Source organism: Caretta caretta, chromosome 9 (assembly GCF_965140235.1).
Source record: "Caretta caretta isolate rCarCar2 chromosome 9, rCarCar1.hap1, whole genome shotgun sequence".
NCBI lineage: Eukaryota > Metazoa > Chordata > Testudines > Cheloniidae > Caretta > Caretta caretta.
The window spans coordinates 99233097-99255921 of record NC_134214.1 but is presented as its reverse complement, the minus strand read 5'-3'; the positions used below and the strand labels follow the sequence as shown (position 1 = coordinate 99255921).

At 46.1% G+C, this 22825-nt stretch overlaps 1 protein-coding gene across 3 annotated transcripts in view; it reads right to left on the bottom strand.

Annotated features, from left to right (window-relative positions):
- Nucleotides 1-22825, bottom strand: part of GPC3 (glypican 3) — a 279330-nt gene that overhangs the window by 37128 nt on the left and 219377 nt on the right. For all 3 annotated transcript variants that reach the window (XM_048863254.2, XM_048863253.2, XM_075132579.1), the window contains one exon: nucleotides 13995-14151. In XM_048863254.2, the coding sequence (XP_048719211.1) occupies nucleotides 13995-14151 (157 nt within the window). The remainder of the gene's footprint in view (nucleotides 1-13994; nucleotides 14152-22825) is intronic.

Below are 22825 nucleotides of genomic sequence, written 5' to 3'. Positions count from 1 at the left end.
TCCCCTGTCGTCCATTCCCAGCTTCAGGTCAAAACCTTAAAGGGTCACTTGGTGATTTCTGCCTAGTGATCGGGAAGCTCAATCACTGCATTTTACTCCATCTCCCCCCCACACACACACACACCTATTTCCCTTCCGCATGAGTAGTGACCACATAGCGAACTGAAGCCAATGGACAGTGCAAGCTTCCATCTCAGAGCTGAGCTTCAGCTCCAATTCCAGTGAGACCATGTTAGAGGAAGCAAAAAGCAGCACATTGCTCCAGCCTTTGGCAAAACTCAAACACCTCAAGAACAAAAAAGAAAATAAAAAAACAATGGAAGAGGCAAAATATTTCTGACAGCTCTAACTGCCAAGGCAACGACAGCTAATGAAAACTTAGAATTTCCGTTGTGTGGGAAATTCAGACATATTAAAATGTGGTTTTGTTCTGAATTTGAACAAAACCAAACATTTAGAATTTCCTGAAAAAGGACATTTTAGATTTTTTTTTCAGGTCCACAGAAATGTTCGGTTTCCATAAAATCTAAACCTTTCAGTCTGATTTTGACTTTTTTCAATGTTATATTTGTAATATAATGAAAACAAAACATTTCTCAACAAAGCCCTTTTGAAATGCAAAATTGAAACATCGCATTCCAATAAGGCCGTAATGGAATGTTTCAACCTCATCGCAGTGTTTTTTTTTTAAAGTTCTAAATGAAACAATGAAATAATCAAAATTGATACATTTCCAGAGAAAGCTTCGATTGTGACAAAACGGCAAAAACAGTTTTGTTGGAAAATTTTTGATCAGCCCTAAAAGCAACACCAAGGCTAAGTCTATACTTAAAATTCTACAGAACCACATATGGAGCGAGGGGTTCTCCCATCACTGTAGTAAATCCACCTCCCCGAGGGAGGGTAGCTAGGGCGACAACACAGTTCTTCTGCTGACCTAGTACTGTCTACAGCGGGATTTAAATCAGTTTAACTACGTTGGTCAGGGGTATGGATTTTTCACGCCTCTGAGCAATATAGCTAGGTCAACCTAGAATCATAGAATATCAGGGTTGGAAGGGACCTCAGGAGGTCATCTAGTCCAACCCCCTGCTCAAAGCAGGACCAATCCCCAACTAAATCATCCCAGCCAGGGCTTTGTCAAGCCTGACCTTAAAAACTTCTAAGGAAGGAGATTCCACCAGCTCCCTAGGTAACGCATTCCAGTGTTTCACCACCCTCCTAGTGAAAAAGTTTTTCCTAATATCCAACCTAAACCTCCCTAGTGTAGACCAGCCCCAAGAATCCTGTGTGGACACACTCATTCAGAATTTAAATGACCTTTATTTAGTTTGAATTGAGTTTAATGCAGCTTTAACTCATCCGCTTTAAATTCATACCTTTAGTTAATTGGGATTAATTTTCCTGAGTGTAGACAAGCCCTAAATGACAGAGCTGGATGCTACTGCCCCCAAGTGAGGCGGGCCAAACGCCTAAAAGATCCAGCAAGGGCTTGCAAACTTGACTCCTGCAGTTCCTTAGTACTTGATTGTACGTGATTTATTTATCCAGGTGAAACCTTGCTGCTGCCCTCCCCTGTGGGCTCCAAAAGCACTGATAACAGAGGAAGCTGTGCAGCTCGGATGTGGGAGGCTGGAGCACTCAGGGGGTCCAACGCCTGCACACCTCTCATGCGAAGGGCTGCACCTCCCTGCAGTCCACAGCCCACTTGTCTGGGCCAGGTGAGGGGTTGAGGATTGGCTCCTTGTGGCGGAGATTCCGAGGGGAATTATCTGACCCAGCATTTGGCTCCACCTGGTTCAGTTCACATTACTACTGGTGTTAGCTTCAGCAAGGGTGGAAGGTGTTTGTGCAGCAGGTCGCAGCTAATTCAGAACAGTTGAGGAGAGCTTCTTCCTGATGAATGATGAATTCCCCAGTTTCTGAAGCCCATTGAAAGTGAACAGAAAGATGTTGACTCAGTAACTGATCACGTCCAGGACCAATGAGTGATTTGTGGAGCATACCCCAAGACACAACTGCGGTTAATCCAGGAAGGTGAAAGAGAAATCTGGATCCCAAACTATGTTCTCAGGGATTTTACCGCTGGAACATTTCTCTTCCTCTCAACTGTATTTTTGACAATGGCTAGAAAGGAAGGGCTCTTTCAGCAGAAGTCTGCATGTGGCTGTGGTGGAGTCCAGTGATCACAAGAGAGTGAGCTTTAACTGTCAGTCTAATATACGACATACAAGTTAATATACTACATAAGAGGAAGGTCTCTTCACGGAGCCTGCTCCAAAGCCCATTGAAGTCTTTCCAGTCAGGAAAGGAATCAATCTCATGGACTAAGCCCCACCCACTATCTCAGGGGTCGGCAACCTTCAGCCCACGGCCCACGAGACAGTTTATGTTGCCCATCCGCAGGCACGACCCCCTCTCTCCCCCCGCAGCTCCCAGTGGCCACGGTTCACCATTCCCAGCCAATGGGAGCTCCAGGAAGCGGCGGCCAGCACGTCCCTGCGGCCCGCGCCACTTCCCGCAGCTCCCATTGGCCTAGGGCGGTTGTGGAATCTCCATCACTGGGGATTTTTAAGAGCAGGTTAGACAAACACCTGGCAGGGATAGTCTAGATAATTAGTCCTGCCACGAGTGCATGGGACTGGACTGGACGACCTCTTGAGGTCCCTTCCAGTCCTACGATTCTGTGATTGGCAAGCGGCTCTCACTCATTCATCTCTGTACGGTAACAGAGCTGCAGATGATGCAGTGAGGTGCAGCAAACCCTGCACCTTGGCAGGGGTTCAGACGAGGTGACCCTCGTGGTCCTGTCTCACCCTACGATTCTATACACAGGCCAGCCCGGGAGGGAAGGAAGTTATCAGGATTAGCTTCTGCTGCCTGGCCAAGGAGCGGCAGTTCTGATTCCTGGAGAGAACCAAGCACTCTGGGCTGAAGAGGGAACTCCTAGAGAGCGAGACGCAGGTTTTAGCTGCAGAGAGGCCCCAGGAAGCATTCTGCCACTAACAGAGAACTGCTGCTACCTCCAAAACCAAACCCTGCTTCTTTATTCCACGCGCCAGGGGCATCGCCTGTTTTCGGATTCAGGGAAAGGCTGCCGAGCCCCAGACAGTGTCACCCCCTGAGAGGCAGGCATAAAGTCAGGGTACCCCCAGGGGAGTCAGGGGGAAGTGTTACCATTGACTTTAACGGGTGCATGATGGAGCCCTAGGGCTGTACAAGCAAGAGTCTAGTAATGGCAAGCGGAGCTCAGCAGAGTTAGAGCAAGTACACTCCCTTGCAATTCAAAGTGCCACGGGCACAGGAAGGTATCTCTCTGGGGCTCTCGGCACTGGGGAATTTCTGAGCTGGTTTTCAGCGGTGGGGAAGTTGTATACACCCCGCCAGCAGTGCGAACCCTAGTGCTGACCAGCCAAGACTGTTCCCCGGGGCGTGAGATGCCCACGAACTAGCCGTGCAGCTGCAGCATTGCCCAAAAGTGGGTTCAGAACTCTGCTTCATGCAGGCAGGACCTGCGTGTGCCAGGACCCCTTTTATTACACTCCTTCAATTACTCCGATCCGTCAGTTTACCTGCAAGAAGGCATTAGTAAAAGGCAAGTCATGCATGAAAGGGAGGCCCTATCCAGTATACACTGAGTCCGTCAGTGGGTTGTATTGTTATCAAGCTCGCATACAGACTCCTCTTTGTACATCAGACTGAAACAAGCACAATGCACCAAGCTATCTATGTCAGGTTGTCTTGTCAGCCCGCTAGCAAGCAGCACCTGGCTTGCATCTGTTTGGAATGCTCCTTTAGCATTGTCTTAACAAAAAGACTGTTCCATTAGTTTGTTCTCCAAAAGAAAATGGCCTAAAGTAAAATGCCGGGGTTCCAGCTGAGCTGATCCTTAGGAGAAAACTGACTACCATGAGGAGGTTTGGTTATTTTCAGCTAGAGAACAAGATATTTGTGATTCCTTGAAGATGCCGGTGGACTTCAAATGTTGCAACTATGTGGACATCTGCAAAACAGAGGGACATTTTTGAAATTGTTTTGAAGCCTTGCGTCATGCAAAACACTCTGTTCTGATAACAAGTTATAGAGACACATCAGCTCCCAAAATGTCACCGTTGAAAAGCATCTCTGAAAACACGTTGGTAATATACAGGCTATAACTATCTGTGTTCAAACAGAAATGAAGGTGAAGTGTTTTGCAGCAGCAAAGTGGTATTACAAACATTTATACATCTCAGGTGGATGAGCCATCTCAGGGAGCTCTTTTCAAAGCCTTCACGGGACATCAAAATCCTTCCTTTTGTGTCATAGTTTCACAGAGTTTAAGGGCAGAAGAGACCTTTAGATCATGTAGTCTGACCTCCTTTATATTGTAGGCCAGCGTTTCTTAAACCGGGGTCCGGGATCCCGCTGATCAACTCCTTCCCCTCCCTCCCAGCACCTCCTGCACGCTAAAAGTCCGGCAGTGCAGCAGGGCTAAGGCAGCCTTCCTACCTGCCCCAGCTCGGCACCGCTCCCGGAATCGGCCAGCATATCTCTGCGGTCCTGGGGGGGGGGGGGGGGGGGGGGGGCAGGGGATCTCCATGCGCTGCCCCCACCCTGAGTGCTGACTCTGCAGCTCCTATTGGCTGGGAGCTGTGGCCAATGGGAGCTGCGGGGGGCAGCGCCTGCAGGCAGGGCCAGCACATGGAGACCCCCTGATCTCCCCGCCTAGGAGCCGCTGCCAGAAGGACGTGCTAGTCACTTTCAGGAGCCACCCAAGGTAAGCACCACCCGGCTGGAGCCCGCACCCCTCACCCCCTCTCCAACCCCCTACCCTACCCCAGAGCCCACACCCCCTCCAGCACCCAAACTCACTCCCAGAGCCCAAACCCCCTCTTGCACCCAAACGCCCTCCGAGAGCCTGCACCCTACACCCCCTCCTGCACAACTCCCTCCCAGAGCCCGCACCCCACACCCAAATTCCCTCCCAGAACCCGCATCCTGAACCCCCTCCTGCACCGCAGCCCCCTGCCCTGTGACAGTGAGTGAGGGTGGGGGAGAGCAAGCGACAGAGGGAGGGGATATGGAGTGAGCAGGGGGTTTGGCCTTGGGGAAGGGGGGCAGAGCAAGGGCTGAGCTGTGGGGCTTGGGGGTCCCCAAAAATTTTTAAAACAAAATGGGGGTCCTCGGGTTGCTAAAATTTGAAAATCACTGACATAGGCTATTAAATTCCCCCTGTTACCCTTCTGTTGAGTTCAATATCTTGTATGTGCCAAATTGAGAAAGCAGGATATAGATAGACTTTTAACATGCCTGTTTGAAAATTGGACTCAGTGTGTTATTTGACCAATTTTAAATGTGACGTGCAGGGGGTTTATGTCATGGGTTTCTCACTGACTTTAACGTCTCCTACTGACCTAGGTTTTCAAGTAAATAGCACATTATTCTTGGTTTCAGAGGAACAGCCGTGTTAGTCTGTATTCGCAAAAAGAAAAGGAGTACTTGTGGCACCTTAGAGACTAACCAATTTATTTGAGCATGAACTTTCGTGAGCTACAGCTCACTTCATCAGATGTTATACCGTGGAAACTGCAGCAGACTTTATATACACACAAAGAATATTCTCTGTGTGTATATAAAGTCTGCTGCAGTTTCCACGGTATAACATCTGATGAAGTGAGCTGTAGCTCATGAAAGCTCATGCTCAAATAAATTGGTTAGTCTCTAAGGTGCCACAAGTACTCCTTTTCTTTTTACATTATTCTTGGTTTAACGTTAAATGGGCTAAGGAGCTGCCACTGTTAGCTAATGCCTAGAAGTGCTAGAGAGAAACTAGTCAAAAATATTCAGCCCTTTTTGACATTGAAGGGGTTTTTAAAAATGACCAACAGAACCAAAAAGGAATATAAAATTAAAACGAACCGCAGATTTGTTTGTTAATATAACCGATGCTTCTGCGCAAATACTTTCTCTGTCTAATCTGTAAGTTTATTATAACAGACTTCTCACCTGTCCAGTTTGGTAAATTATGGACTCAACGTTTCTCTAAAGAGCCTGGCAATGTAAGAGTTACAACAAACCTGTAAAACACACGCACGTTACACTCAGTATATGGCCTGATCATGTTATTGCACTGAACACACTCCACTGAAGGGGAAGCTAATAGCGACCCTGTCTCTGAAAGCCACTGCTAATTGTATCAGCCTGTCAATAAATGGATACTTTTTTGTTGACTGCACTAAAAGTCATTGTTATGTGTCTTATAGCCTTCAATTAAAAAAGCAAAACAAAAGTGAATTAATGAATTTGCCACTTGATACAATTAGGGATTCAATACATTATTACATGAGACGCCTCCATCTTCCATAATGACATAGAATTCTTGACTTCCAACCAAATCCTCATTAAAAGGAGAACAGAAATCCCAACAAACACAAACACTTGCATTAGAATAGTGGTAATAGTGCCATTGCACTGCGTAATTGGCCTGGATTCAGTTCTCATGGCAGAATAATCTAGTTGGCATTTGGACCATTTTTTTCCTCTCTAGGACAGGATTAATGTCTTGTAGAACAGCATGTCTGTACTATTATCACTTTACTCAAATATTAAGCCATTGATAGACAAAAAACTGAATTAATTTACAATTAAAATTGCTGCTAGGTAGATTATGATTAAAACCCCCAAAATATTCAACAATGTGGAAAGGAAAAGGGCAGAGAATGTAGATACTCCAATCTGAACAGTTCATCTGATCTGGTAATACATGCATACCTATAAAATGTCACAATGCATCTCCAGATGCCCGTCAGTTACACTGTATTTGAAAGGCTCTTCCTAAGCAAACATCCAAGGAATTTTTTTTTAAACAGAAGATCTGGATTCATTTCCAAATCAAGCAGAATGGCTCTTTAAATGTCTTCAGATATGAACATCTCAGAACACAAAAGATATGGCCAAGCAGAGAGGCATTCACAGAAGAGCAATCAAAATTATAAAGGGCCTGACAAGATTATCTTATAAAAATTAAGAACAGCGTAGTAGGCCCTTCTTCCAGCGTAACAGTCCCCAGTCTGAAATTGGCAACACCCCTCTGCTGAGCAGAACCAGGTGTCTTGGGCCTTACAAGCCAGCTTCCCAGTGGAGAAGAGATCGTGACATGGAATCTGGGTACATTCTATGTGCAACTTGTTTTACAGGTGCACATATCAGTCCTGGAACAGAGATGGCCAAACAGCATTCAGGGCAACCACTTCTTTCAGGGGATTTCAGCTCGACATCAATGCCCAATTTCCAGGGGACAACTCTGCCTCAGAAATTGGCTCCAATCACAGGCACAGGCAGAGAGCAGACTGCCCTGCTTCTCACACAGCTTCCCATTCAAGATCCACTGCCTCCGCACAGAATCATGAACAACAAAAACTAACACCTCCACAACATGACTTCCCAAGCTGGAAAATCCTCTCATGTGCTCAGAAAAACAAACTAGAAGACCACATGTGCCATCTGCTGGCCCCTGCTGCAATAGTGAATATAGAGAGCTTGGATCAATGACACCTAAAGCGAGACATTTAGGGGCTGAGGGTTTAATGAGATGAAATTAATCAAAGGAAAAATCTGTGCTGAGTATCAAGAATGACGTCTTAACTGTAAGACCTGTTAAACTGTGGGACAGTCTCATGGAAGACCCATCATTGGAGACATTTAGAAGTGGACTGGGAAAAGTACTATGCATAATATACTTAGGTTTTGAAGAAGCTTTTAAAAAGAAGATGCCTAGAGGAAGAATAGCTCAGGTGTGTTTGTTTACTTCTGCCACTATACAAGCCAAAGCATATGCCCTAACACTGAACACAAGTACTGGCTTATTGGCTGGGAATCTAACAACACACAGCTGCTTTTATTATTTAACACATCTCATTAGAAGTAACATTCAATCTGTAGTCTTGTTTCAGGGATCCCTCAAATGAACAGCTTTAATAAGTGATCATTCTTGGCAAGCAGAGTCTGGCAATTTTTAAGCCTGAAGCCTTGACAGTGTCCTTCTCAGCATCCCCATGCAAAGGCTAAATCATTGGCAGAGCAAATAATAGGTATTACAGAGATGAGGTATGGGTGGGCTTGGCACAATTCACGATGTATTTGGTTTATCATTTTGATGGATAATATCAATGTTTATTTTTAAGCATTTTTTTATTTGTATCAATTTAAAAGTTCACAGTTGCAGAACATCATGGGCCTTTATGCATTTCCCCCTGATTTTTATCAATTTCAATTTTCATAGTGGAAGGAAATTATGGGGAGGTCAGACATGAATATTTAATGACATTAGATGTTGAGTTTCAAAAAGTTACAGCTTTATAACCTTTAAAATATGAATTGTCAACGTCACATCAAAATATACAGTAAGTGTCCTTAAGTCAAACTCTGATAAGTTCTCAAGTAGCATTTTTCTAGCTTTGCCTATCCGTAAATTTCAGTTAATATTGATGGTATTTTTTTTTTGTCCGTTTGGGTGGGTTACGGTGAAATCAACATTTACCGATAAAATGCTGATCATTCCAAGCCCAGTTATGGGCCACTCTGATACAAATAAGAGAGGCTCCATAGACGTCTCTAGGCTTGGGTGCAAAGTACATCTCTAGCAAATAACTAAAACACAAGGATGGGCCCAGACTGGGTGGCTGGGCGTTGCCTGGTGCTCTGGATCCTCCCGTAGCTCTCAGAGTCAGTTCTGCTCCTCTCCCACCATAAGCATTGATTTATCCCTGTGTAGGCAGCTGAATGTGCAAGAGGGAGCACATGTCTCCAACACAAGATGAGGAAACTGTGCCACCGGCTACACTGCTTTGCTGCTTTGGTAACGCAGGGAGACTTAAAACTGGCAGCTCGGCAGAGCTTGCTGGAGCAAAAGAATCCATGGCGCAGCAGTGAAGAGGTGGATGGACACTTTGGACCCTCAGCTGTGGATCCCAGCAGGAACAACCAAGAGGCAGGCGGCATGATCAAAGGAGATTAATTAGCTCCACGGGTGCAGCAGGAGCAGCCAGCAGGTGGCATTGTTATACACAGGCTGCATATATCGTTATCACACACATCTATGTCAGTATCTCTTCACACGCACCCCTACGGCTGTCTGAATGGCAGATGGGATGGAGCAGATTTCCATGCCCATGACAGGCTTCACTTCTACTCCATATTGCTCAGCTTCTCCCTTTCAGGGACAACTTAGGTTATCTCTGAACCTTCCCTTCCCCCATCCCCCTGGGAATCCGCCAGATTGCTCTAACTGGCAGGTATGTTCCTAAGTGTTCCCAGAAGATGGGTCCTAAAAGGGATTTATTTATCCCTCTTGGCAATTGCTATTTTGGGGGGTGCTCAGACGTTGTCCAGGAAGCTTGCAATTGCCAAGTCATCCCGGGCAAGCGAAGTGTGCCAGGCCGCCATCCTCAGTAAACGCAGCAAAAGGCGATCTTCATGCTCCACGTACGTGAAAGCCACTCACCATGGCGTGTTGTCTCCAGTACTCATGTTTTATTTTCAGGCTTCCTGGCAGCAGGCTGGCTGGTTATAAGTAACGTCTTGACAGAGCATTCCAGAGGTGAGTTAATTACTGGGTGGCTATTCGGAATGTCAGCAATTTGCCAGCAAGCAACCAGCCTGTCTGCTTTGGTGGGTACAAGTGCAGCATGATTGATTTCAGAAGCGGGTGAATACACAACTCTGGACACATTCGCAGTACCTTGCAATTTGCGGGGGAATACTATCATTTATTCACCATTGGTGTGGCGTACGTACATGTGTGTGTGTGTACAGATCTATTTTAGGGTTTACGTGTACATGGTGCAGATTCCAGGGCTTTCCCACTGAAAAACAGGAAGTTCTGCTCATTGATCTAGAAGCTTTTCAATCATTCTCCTATTGTAAACATTATCTGCCTTCAAAATCTTGAATGTGTTGCAGATGTGACAAAGGATAAAAGGTCTATCATAAAATCCCTCTATCTCGGTGCTTTTTCCAGTGGGGCAACATAATAATGAATTTATTAGCATATAGAGCTCGCCAGCATATGCTTATAGTCACTCACAAACTTTTGACTTGACAGTTTACAAGTGTGTTTAAATCCTTAAGGTTTCAGTTGACCATGCAGCTATTATAGGGTCATTATAAATAAGAAATAAAGGTTACACTTTATAGAACAGGAGATAAATCAAAACTAGTATATTGGAAACAATGTGTTTTTTTCTCTGTTTGTTTTTGTTTCTCCTGATTTTCAAAACCATTCAGGGTGACAGCTGGTAGGGAAAGGGGCGGTCAGCAGCTGTTAGTAGTGAAACTGCTAGAACCAGAGGTACCCCGCATATGAGTAACTGGTGAGCAGGAGAGGTTTAGATCACCAGTATCTACACACAATCAAACTGAGCTCCTTGAAAGGTCAGTAGGTGTTGAATCTTCTTTCAGGGAGAGTCTCCTCGCTGGCAAATTGTGATCATCTTTGTTTTAACTTCTGCTCAGGATTCTGCCTTTTATCACCAGCCACTGTGTCTTCCTAGGGTTTTAACCATCTACTGCCACAATGGTATGCTGGTGCATCATCTCTCCTTTTGTGATTTAATTAATTAGAGAGAAGCCACCATTCTATTTAAAGTTCTTATGCTTCTTGATAGCATTTGGACTTTCTGCATGTTGACCCTACTGCAAATTAGACGTCAGGGACAAGGAAAGAGAGTATCAGCTGAACTGAACATTACTTTGGAGAACAAGTTAAAAAAGAAAGAAAAACAACTTGCCAAACTGTCACTCGCTGATTTTGAACCAGAAAAGGGTCAAACAAGACCTCAAAAGTCCACTTTAAGTTATTTGACTTGTTTGATCACTAACCTAACAATACTCCACAACGCAGAGGAATAACAGCACATTCTGACACCCAAAGACTTCAATGATATAAAAGTGTCCAGTAATTAAAAAAAGGGGAGCCATCAATAATTTGAGAAACCAACCCTCCTTGTGCCTCTTTACCCTCCTTGGTAGGCAGGGAGATAAACCCGCACAAGCCTGGTTGTACGCACATATTTGCAAAGCTGTGCCGAGGATGGAAGAGTTTGAGATTTCAGAATCCGGCTCTGTTTCAAATCAGAACGGCCACAGAACAGTTCAAAACTCATATCGGAAAGTTCTAAAAACATTTCAACGAGAGTCAATCAAAAGGTTTTGTTTTACTTTTGACTTTTTAAATTTTCTACTAGATTATAATACGTAATAAATATCACATAATAGCAAATACAAATTTCAAAACAAAAAGTCATTTAAAAAAATCTAAATGTTTAATTCTGAAAATGTCAAAATGGGATTTCAAAACATTTTTTCTGGTTTTCAGCCCAAATCACAAAGCATTTCACATCTTTCCACAGAAATTTCTCCAACGAGAGTATACTCTAAAGTTATATTACATCCAAAAAGCTACGTTAAAAGAACATTAAGGTTGCAAAGGCAAGAACTCAAAAGTTAGAAAATGCCAGAACAGCCCCATTCATTTCAATGGGACTTCTCATGTACTTAACTGCTTTGCTGGCTCCTGTATTGCAGGGTGAAGCCTGAAGAGAGTGGAATGCCAAGAACATCTCACTAAGACTTCACTCTTTACCAGTGATATTTGCTATTGTGGAGAAGGAAGTTCACGGCATACAGAGAAATTAGATAAAAAACGTTAAATATTCTTGCTGTAAGGTTGCAACATAACACTAATTTATTTTTTTTTAAATCCAGAACCGTAACATACAAGAACCAAAATCAGAGAGAGACAATGCAGGCTGCTCCTTAAGGCAGAGGGGCCCAACTCACCTCCATTTTGCCCTAGGCTGGCTCTTTGCAGACTTACTCAGTTCACATGCCTCCCTACAGAGCCTCCTATCCTGCACACAGGGCCAGAAAACCCCTTACAAATTAAAGAGATAGCTTGTCATTTTAACAGTTTTCCGTACACCATAGAAGTAAGCAACAAATACCCTTCAGCCAGATAAAATGAGAGAGAGAATCCTTCTGTTCCTTTTTTTCATTTAATGTGTTCACATACCAGGGTGACAAGAAAGATATAAACATCTAGACAGATAGGGTATCTGGGAGATCAATACAGTGATTAGACCAGCCTAGAGAGACGGGAAAAGGTAGCGAAGGATTATGCATGTCTTCAGAGATCAGTGATACTGTTAGGCTAAAGGGCATAAAAGGAAATTTAAAATGTACTGAAATAACATGAAGCTGTGACACAAAGATTTAATATAGGATGAAACCTGCATCTCCAGGCTTAGCTTGATACAATGGGGCATAGCTGAATCAGCTGTATTTCCCTTACATATGCCTTGATGTTTAAGTGTTTGATGAAAGAAAGTGCATTTCATCCTTATCTGAATTAGATTTTTATTTTGTTGTCTAATATCAGTTAGGGTTGGACTAGATGACTTAAAAAATCTTTTCCGTCTCAACTGATATTTGAATATAAATATTTTATTTACATATTATGTAAAAAACACAATCTTGGACAGGAGGCTGCTATTAAATCTCTCATCCCCCACTCTGTTAGGGATATTTTAATTGTCTCAGATCAATGGAAGGGAATTTATAAACATCTGGGCTTAGTTTAAGAGTCCAAATTTGCCTCTTAAACTTCAAAGCCACAGGGCTGATTTTATCCAGGTTCTGTTGTCTGGTCTTTAAGAAGAGAAGCCTACAGCCCTTGAAACAGAATTAAATTGGTGTAAGTCAGTGTAGCACCACCAAAGTCCAAAGGTCAATTTTCAACGGCCCCAGATCAGGGCTAAATGGCTATTCTGGTCTCAGTTACATCAGGGAAGTGGTTGGAGCTGCTGCTTTCAATGGAGCTGTAGCAGTCCAGATTGAAATAGAAACAGTTTGGTTTGTTTTAGAGCAGTGGTTCTCAAACTTCGTTGCGTCGTGACCCCCTTCTGACAACAAAAATTACTCCACGACCTCAGGAGGGGGGACCAAAGACCGAGCTCCGCCGCCCCGGGTGGTGGTGGGGGGGGGGGCAAAGCTGAAGCCCAAGGGCTTCTGCCCTGGGGAGGGGGTATGTAACCTTAGCCCTGGGTGGTGGGTCTTGGGCTTCAGACTTGCTGGGGCCCAGGGCCAATACCAGCTTTGGCAACCCCATTAAAATGGGATCGCGACCCACTCTGGGGTCCTCCCTCTTTTCAATACCTTTACCAGACAGAAAACTGATCTCACAGAGTCCCATGTTCCACAGGGTGTTTGGAGCACCAGGGGTTGGGGTAGGGTAGAGAACTGGATTTTGGTCACCACCTATGCATAAAAACATGTAAAATCTCCCGTTGAACCCGACTCGTACACACAGGCCTTAAAAAAGGAGGAGCACCACTTCAAGGCAATGGCCTCTTCCCACACACAGTGGGCTGGATTCTCATTTACATTGAGGCCATCCTACACCCTCCAGGCTGTGTAAATGGTCTTGGGGGAGTAGTGGGGGGGGTACATAATATTGACATCTACTTGGTCCCTTTACACTGTCAGAACAGTGTACATGGGCCTTAGTGTAAATGAGAATTAGCCCCAAACCCTCTTTCCCTTCACTCAGTGGCTACTGCCCCTTTCCATGCTGTGGAATACACAACACACCTACAGGGGGATGAAATCAGCTACACATGGGTGTAATGGAGCCTCCTCAGAGGAGCCATGCAAACGGCCTCCCAGTTACAGACAGCTGGGCAGCAGCCAACTTCCCCAGAGAGCCTGGCGTAGAGGAAAGCACGCAGCTTGTGTCCTCTCCTCCCAGGTCACTGAGGAGTTATTCTAGCCGTGCTTGCTAGTGTCAGTGAGGCTTACATACAAAAATCTGCCACGTGTCTGCTGAACAAAACACTCCCGGGACCGGATTCATCCCTAGCATCATTCTATTAAGTTCGGCGTTAATGGACCCTTGTGCCCAAGTTCTAGGTAACGTTCAGAGCGGGAACGAAAACTCAAGTCATTATTCTCATCACCTGCTAAGAACCGGAGCTGATTCTTAACCCTTAGTTCTCCATTTCCGGAGCCGCCGCTGCAGTCATCTTCATCATCGCAGTCTCCGCTTTCTGACTCGTCCTCATCCGTGGTTTTGTCTGGAGCTTTTCGCCGGGATATTGACATTCCTTTCAACAGCTGAAAGACACAAGGTGGCACAGAACAATGGGAAAGCCCCCTTCACCATTGTTCCACTTTGCAGGGCTTCCCCCATCTCAAGTGTTGATTCATTCTTAACAGCAGAAATCGTACTTTAATAACCTCAGTTCCTTTCACACCCTTTGCTTGAGACATGCATGAAGGAGGAATGGAGGCAGGAGGGAAAGTTAATTACTCATCAAGCCCAAGTGTCGGCTCGTTAAAGAGCTCAGGGATGTTCGTGTACACAATTGAGATGAGCCAAATGGCAAAAAAAGTTGCACTGAAGAATTTTGCCCTGCAGTTGCCCCCAACATGCTCCCTACACAGAGGAATTGGCCTAAGCCGGGCTACATGCCACAAGGAGAATTCCCAAACAGGCGTTCTAAACCAGCTACATATGGCCCCTTTGCTGTGTCAGAGAGGGGCTTTGTCCCCCGAAGAGTGGGATTTCAGAAAAGCACTCAGTATTGCTACTGAACTCCTACTGAAATCAGCCAGACTCCCATTGACTTCAGTGGGAGCAGAGCTAGTGGTTTGGAACCCTAAGTTAACACTTGAAGAAGTCAATGGGTGTTGTGCATGCAAAGACCTGCGAGATTGGACTCTCAGTCTTCTCAGCCTAATAAAGATCTCTACGAAAATGACAAAATGCTGGCTGGAGAGACAACTGCCCCACTCGGAAGTAACAAGTATGAAAAGAAAGGATAGATCTTGCAGGATTTTTATCCTTGTGCATCGCCAGGCTGGAGACACACGGCGCCCCGCCTGTGCTATGTAAATAAGCAAAAATAATAGCCCAGATACGCAGAAGTGCTGAGAACTCCAATCAAAGCCCAGGGGATCAGCCCTTCAGAAAGTCAGGCCCACCAACAATACTGTTATAGCTAGGGAGAACTGGTTTAAGGATAACCTGGCTGTCAGAATTCAACTGTCCAATAAAAGGCAGCCATCCTACTTTAGAACCAAATCTCGTTTTCAAAGAGGTCAGCGACAAAAGTCCCATCACCCTAGGGTCAGGCTCTTCTATCAGAGCCAGGCAAAGTTAGCCGTGTGCAGTGCTCCCGATGTGCAGTACAGGTGACATGGGCCAGAGAAGGAACGCAGAAAACCAACAGGCCGGATGGACAAATCAGCCAGCTCTTTGGCTGTTTGGTAGAGGTTGCAAGGAAAAGGGGCCCCATGTTCATTTTCAGCTTTAGGCTGGCTGTTCTGGTCACTCAATGCACCCAGGATTGTTAAGAGCAAGTGAGAAGCTTTTGGCACTGGATAATTTCACTTGTCCAGAGTGGGCTTTGGCTATCCTGGGATATTAGAAAACCGCAATGACTCTAGCCTGGTTAAATGGCAGATCCTAGCACGTAAGGGTGACTTTTTCAGAAGCACGCAGCCTTGTGCCAAGTCCCATCAAGGGAGCATGTTTTGTAAAAGTGACTGGTCAAGACAGAACCTGACATATATGGTAGAAATAACGCAGCAAAAGAACTTTTAATTTATCCAAAGTAATTGAAAGTATCTTCAAGCAGTAAAATTGCCTAGATATTTTTGTGTGAAGCCTTAGCCAGTGCTTAATTTGTAATGAAAGAGGTGCCAGGGCTCAAGCAATTTTTTTACATTCATAACTGATGCAGCAAACCCAGAGGTGCCAGGGCTCGGCCCCGGCAAGCCCTGGTGCAAATTAAGCACGGGCCTTAGCTAATCAGGATATGTTCCACATCTAAAAACACTGAGTAAAATCAAATGTCTCTAATGAATGTAAGACTAAGATTACTATCAAACATATGCTTGGAAATTCTTGATACTGTCCCATTAGTCAGGGTGGAAGGAAATGGGCACATTTTGGGTTATTGGTTTCCTCCTGCTGATCTTTCCCATTTACTGTTTCTAAGATAACTGAACTATTCCATCATAAACAGATTTGTTTTGAAAAGTTTCAGTCAGCCCATTCATATATACTGAAAAATTCCATCTCTACCACTACATAGCTAAAAGCTTGAATTTAATCTCCTGACATAAAAAAAAAAAGGAAAGTAACAGAGACGATATTGCAAAATAGAAGCTTATTGCATACTTTAGAGGTTTAGTTAGTTTCATCTGCTGCAGTGATATGCATACCTCTCAGGCATTTTTAATATCTGGAATCCAGGTTATACTTTTAAACTATTAAGCTGGCGTTAGAAAACAGCTCCCAAAATATTTAGTTGCTGGAGTTTATACAACCTTAGAGGAATGTTTTCAGCGTCTGGCTTCACATGTCCACAGCAATGTAAACACACATGTTACTGTTTCTGTTAGAGTTGCATAACCTAATGAAAAGCAAATGGTTTGGACTCAAATCCACTTTATTTTTGCATTGCATGCCACCCATATTTACATGTTGCACACATTTAATAACTACCAATATAAAAAATGTTTGCTTCTCATATTTATAAATATGATGTATGGAAACTAGCTGTGAAATATTTGAGATATGTAGGAGCTGAAACAAAAAATTAAGGTGGACATTTTTGAGCAATTAAATAGGCCGCTTTGCTGGGGGCGTTGAGACTGCATTCAGAAATGCCTAATACAAAAAAAGCACCTACAGATGGAACACTGTGAAGTTCATAAACCTCCTCGCATTTATAGAAAGACGATCACCTGTCACAGCTGATGTCTGCACGGCTCTCTATTAAAGTACCAGCTATCTGGGTACACTCCCATATGGTGACACCAAAAAGAACTCCCACATCAGATATACTTCCATCTGCTCCTTGGTTTCACATCATTGCTCTTCTTTCTCAACAAGCTCTCCTTCCCTTCCACTTTTTTTCCTTTTCAATTTATACGGCTTTCAAAAGACTGCCACGAAAAGGACTCAAAGTGAACTAATAAATTACTGTGGAAAACGGAGAAGATTGAGTTGTTGGAATGGTATGACTTCATATAGCCTTTCAACGGCACCTACAGATCATCTTGTCACATACTTGGAGCCTGATCCAAAACACACTGAAGTCAAGGGGAGTGGGGAGAGACGGGGTGTTTCCATTCACTTTAACAGACTTTGGCTTGGGCCCTCCATGGGCGTACCCGAAGACCTATTTTTCAGACGTTTGAACTCTTTCCCCGGAAAACTGCACGACCACTAAAATAATAGCAGTTGTGGCTATGGGCATAGCAGAGGAAAGATTTCACATAGAAGAGTATATTGTGCTCATTTAAGGCCCTTACACCTTTATTTTGATTAACAGATTTTCCCCTCCAAACCAACTCAAAAGTGGTTATGGAAAGGACTTAGGAGAAATCGTGTTAAAAAGTAAACCACGTAATAGCTCCTAAAATTGGTCTCGTAGGTATATCACTGGCCTAGAGTATTCTCGGAGTGGTATGTTAATTTGTTGTGTACAGTCCATTCTCAGAGGTGGGTGAAATAACCTCACTTTGCAAGAGCAGAATCAGTATATTTATTATCAGGAGTTGGTGGGTGAGGTTCTGTGGCCTGCAATGTGCAGGAGGTCAGACCAGATGATGATGATGGTCCCTTCTGGCCTTAAAGTCTATGTGTATGTGTAGTGGAGGGGCATGGCCTCCCTCGGAGACTGAGAGGAGAAACCTGGCCCCACCCTTTGGTGGGCAGAGCCAGGCAAGCCACACCCCCTGCCAGAAGCAGAGGAGCGGGACAGGAAGTTTAAGGGGTGGGCCCTACAACTCAATTGTTCGAGAGCCGGCGAAGGAAGCAGACATCTCTCACCAGCTGCCAAGCCCTCAACCCAAGACGGAGCTCTGCTGTGCCGAGGACCCAGAGGAGGTGCCAGGACTGCCGACCGACCTATATCCGGAGGAGCTACGGGGACTGCCGCTGGCAGTGTACCCCAGGGAGATGGGGACGCACTCAGATGGGGTCACAGGAAGTAGCCCAGGGATACTAGACATTAGTCTGGCTGTGTGGCCAGAGTCTAGGTCAGCAGGTTTCAGTGGGATCCCCACTGAAAGGGCCCTGGGCTGGGACCCGGTAGAGTAGGGTGCGACCATGTCCCCTTGCCCCCTGCTGCCAGCCCCACCCTGTGGGTGGCAGCCTCCCCACCTTAGGCCCGACGGCCTGCATTCACTGTTGCTCTGTGGTGCCCAGAGGGTCAGGGCCCTAAGACTGCTTGTCGCTCTAGCCCATCCTGAGGATCAGAGCCTTTACACTGCCTATTGCTCTGCCCTGCCCAGAATCCTGGCCAGAATCCCTAGACGGCTCATTCCGGTGTTGAGCCTTGCATCCATAGGCACAACACAGTCAGGGGCTGTGGCCTCTGCCCAAGACTGATGGAGAGGAACAGCCATGGGCCACTACACTATTGCGTTAAAAACCCACGGCACCAAGTCTGAGAGCCTGGGTCAGCTGACTTTTGGGTTTGTGGAGCTAAAAATAGCAGCGTAGATGTTTGGGCCCCACAATGGAGCCCAGGCTTTGAGATCCCACCCCCCTTGCAGGTCAGAACCAGAACTCCTCAGAACCAGGCTCCAGCATGAGGCCAAACATCTACACTGCTATTTATAGTCCCACAGCCCAAGTCCGAGTCAACTGACGCAGGCCAGATGCCATACCGTGGGTCTTTTCTTGCAGGGTAAACATACCCTATGAGTCTAAGAGCTAGAAATTGGTGCACTGCGTAACAACCACGAAGACTCACACACAGTGCATCCCACAACCTCGCAGATGATTAAACAAAATTAACTTTAGAGCCAAATCCTGCAGCTGATATTTGGGGGGGAGGGGGAACTACACAAAACCCAAACCACATGATGTTGTAATCTCACCTCTCCATGGGCAGGAGAGTTCCCACCCCGTAAATCCAGCAGGCCATGGCAGTTTGGCTGTGCAGGGAAGGAGCTCAGTCTGCTGGGAGGCTGCACCAGGGAAATCTTTGCACCCCTGAAGCAGATTTCCCCTGGTGCAGCATGGCTGGAGGCTTAGGCCGAGTATTGCCATGTGGTCCGAGACAACTTTGGTCAACTACACTCCCTGGAGAGGGAGCACCAGCCAGCAAAACACGGCTGGTGCTCCAGGCTGGGGGCATGGAGGACGGCTCCATCCTTCCTGACCTCCCCAGAGAACCTGAGTCAAAGCTGGGTCACTCACGCCGTGCACAGGAGCCACAAGTCTGTCCCCGCGGAAGGACGGCAGGATCAGCCCCAGGACGCAGTCACTAATGGGCCCTTACTCTGAAAACAGGATACTATGGGGAGGGGACGGGGGTCTTTCATTTGCGACACACAATGCTGCAAGGACGAAGCGAGGTACCAGTCCTGCCAGCTGCTCCAGACACCTAAGCAACCACTCAGCTCTGCTCACACGGAGCAGCTTGCAGAGTCAGGGCCACTCCCAGGCAAAATGTTCTCCACGGACACGCCTTTAGACTGGAGTTATAAAATACCGGAGCCTGGAGGACAACACCAGAGACATTTCTTTCATTACTTACTTGAAAAGGTAAAAGCCTGGGAAACTCTCAGGCAGGGAATTAAGCCCTTGGAGACGTTCAATGTTAATAAGCTGTCCTAGGGAAGGAATGGAAAGATGAGATGGTCTCAAGTGTGTGTTTTCAAATATTAAATTATGGAGGACTTCCTAAATAGCTGCCTTTTGCGGGGGGAGGAGGAAGCCTGCAGGAAACTAATAGCTTAATCTCTCTGGATTTACATGATAACGTAACAGGAACTTTGCCAGAAATGCTGAGAGAGTCCTGACTTTGAATGCTGATATTCGAGGGGCCGTAATTCTAGGCACGCGGGGCTCCAAATAATGAGGAAGTATATCCCATCTGCTCTTTGCACAATGGGTGGTTGGAAGGGGGTGACGGGGTGGCAGGGGAAAGAATGTGAAATGCGAGCACAGTACTGGATTCCTACCAGGGTGGATGAAATCAGAGCCCTATCCTAGGGAAAGAGTTTGGGGTTACCATTTGCAAGGCTCACGTTAAATGCTGTCAGCTAACTCAGCTCAGCCATTCTTGCCTGATAGGAACAAGTAGAGGATGCATTACAGTTTAACCACTAGGACGTAAAGATCTTAGTGCAACCAACCAGTGCTAAGTTGCACGCTTGATGGGCTAGATCCTGATCTGAGGCAGTCAAATGGACAAAGAATGGGCACAACCCTGCCGAGTTCAGGCAATACTTCTATTTCATTTAATGGGACTATTTCAAGAGCAAGCCCTACAGGATCTGGGCCCTCAAACCTCTCTGCAAGTTGCGAGTACACGACACACGACTAGTACGTCTACATGGCAAAAAGAAACCCCACAGCAGCGAGTCTCGGAGCCCAGGCAACAGACTCAGGCTACAGCGCTCAAACTAGCCGTGCAGACATTGCAGCTTGGGCGCTGAAACTGAAGGGTGTGGGCCTGAGAGCCCAAACATCTACACACCTAGCGCAAGCCCGAGTCTGTGGACGGGGGCTCTGAGACGCAGGAGTGCCCTGAGAAGTTTTCTGCAGGCACCGCCTGGCGTCGGACGGGGCCAGCAGGCTGCCAATGGCTGCTTGGTGTAAAGGGCAGTAGAGGCGAAGGATCCACACAGGAGTCTCCCCGCCCTTCCCTGCACGTGAGAGCAGGCTCCACCTCCCTGTGCCACAAAGAGGAGTGAGGACAGAGGAAATGGCAGCCAGAAAGCGGGCTCAGAGGCGCGTGAAAGAAGATGCTCTCTCTCACCTAAATCCGCGGGCCCACCTCTAGACCAGAAGCCTAATCTATCTCCTCCTTCTTCTCCCAGAAGCCAGGAGGCACAAGTGCCCTGCCCGTCCCCCAGCTGCCAACAATCTGAGTCAAATCCCCAGTCTTACCACTGGCTCAAGGAGCCAGGCTCGGGAATGGTAGATCAGGACTGCTCAGAAGGGAGAATATTTCCCCCCTTCCCGATGGCTTCCCAAACCCTTGTGTGATGTTCTGGGTGCCAGGGGGAGGCAAGAGGTCTGCACAATGCACACTCAGCAAGGATCCCCACGTCTAGCACCCCACGGTGCCCAGCCGAAAGGCACTGGCTCTGCCACCAGCCGGCCCTCCACTGCTCTAAAGGAGGGGGCTGGATTTTGCCCGGGCAAGTTTTGTTACCCTTCTTTGTAGCTCAGCTCTGCTCCAGAAGAGCAGCAGGAAATTCCTCCTAGGGCTTGTCTACATGAACACTTCAGCGATCGTGCCACTCCAGCACTTCAGGGTAGACCCTCACTACAGCGACAGGATGGCTTCCCCCATCACTGCAGTTAATTCACCCCCCCAGAGGTGGTGGCTAGCTTGACAGAAGAATTCGGTAGCACTGTCTACACCAGGGGTTAGGGCAGCATAGCTACATCTCTCGGGGGGTGGTTTTTTCACACCCCTCCGAGATGTAGCTATGCTGATGGAAGTTCCCAGTGTAGACCAGCCCTTAGTTTGCAGCAAACTGGGGCGTAAATCTACCTCGTCCTACCCTGCCGCACACCGAGGGCCCGGGTGGTCCCCACTGCCACTGACTGAAAGTTCCCTGGTGCACTTTAATTGCCTCCTGTTTCCAAGCAGGATAGCTCAAAGCACACTCCGGGACTTTTAGCATGCGGCAGCAAGCTCCACGGGGACACTTAGCACACGGCAGGCCAGCACCCCTTTGACACAAACTGCTTGTGGAGACAAGCCTTTAGGCAGCACTTGATTTAGCTGTTTTCAACTCAAGCTAAGTTTTATTACTTGTATTACATAAGGAGCCGCAGTCACAGACCAGACCCTAGGTTACCAGGTGCTGTAAGGCACAGAACAAAAAATGCTCCCCACCCCAAAGAGTTTACAGTCTAAGTAGACATTTCCACTAATCACACCATTGAAGAGATATGGGTGGGGCTGGCATAAACATTTAGTGTTTGCCTACCTATTCTCACGCTGAAGTCAATGGTAAAACACAAACCGACTTCTCTAGGAGCAGCGTGAGGCCAGCGCTGAAAATCCCTTTGATACCGTACAGCTCCCATGTGAATACCGTTAGGTGCTTTGGCTTCTGCAAAAGTAACATCCACAAGTCATTAAGTAACAATTACTACAGTCTACATGCTTTGTGAAGTTATATTTGGTGGACTGAACATAGTTTCTTCCTCTTTAAATAGCAACTAAACCTAAATGTTACCCTGCCATTAAAGCTAGTTCACGTCTTGTGGTTTCAAGTCCATGGTAAGAGGCAGAAAAATATACAGTGTAATGATCAGTAAAGTAGTATGTTACAATGAGCAAGTTTTAACTTAAGCACAATTTATCCAGCTGTAAGAGTTTACAGTCATATCCGATCACGTCTCTGCCAAACCATAATGACAAAAATACTCCATAGCTCTATAATGCACCCAATCCAAAATATAGAACAAATTGTGGGAATGTGTTTATACATCTACACACACACGTGTGTTTGTGTGTGTGTATGCATGCATGTTATATGTATTTGTAAGGCACTTATCCCCTTGGTATGTAAGCATTGAATATATATATATAATATCATAGAATCATAGAAATGTAGGGCTCAAAGGGACCTCTATAAGTCATGTCCAGCACCCTGCGCTGAGGCAGGACTAAGCAAACCTAGACCAGCCCAGACAGGTGTTTGTTCAACCTGTTCTTAAAACCTCCAGTGATGGGGACTCCTTAGAGTCAGAAAGCTCTTCAACATCTAACCTAAATCTCCCTTGCTGCAGATGGAG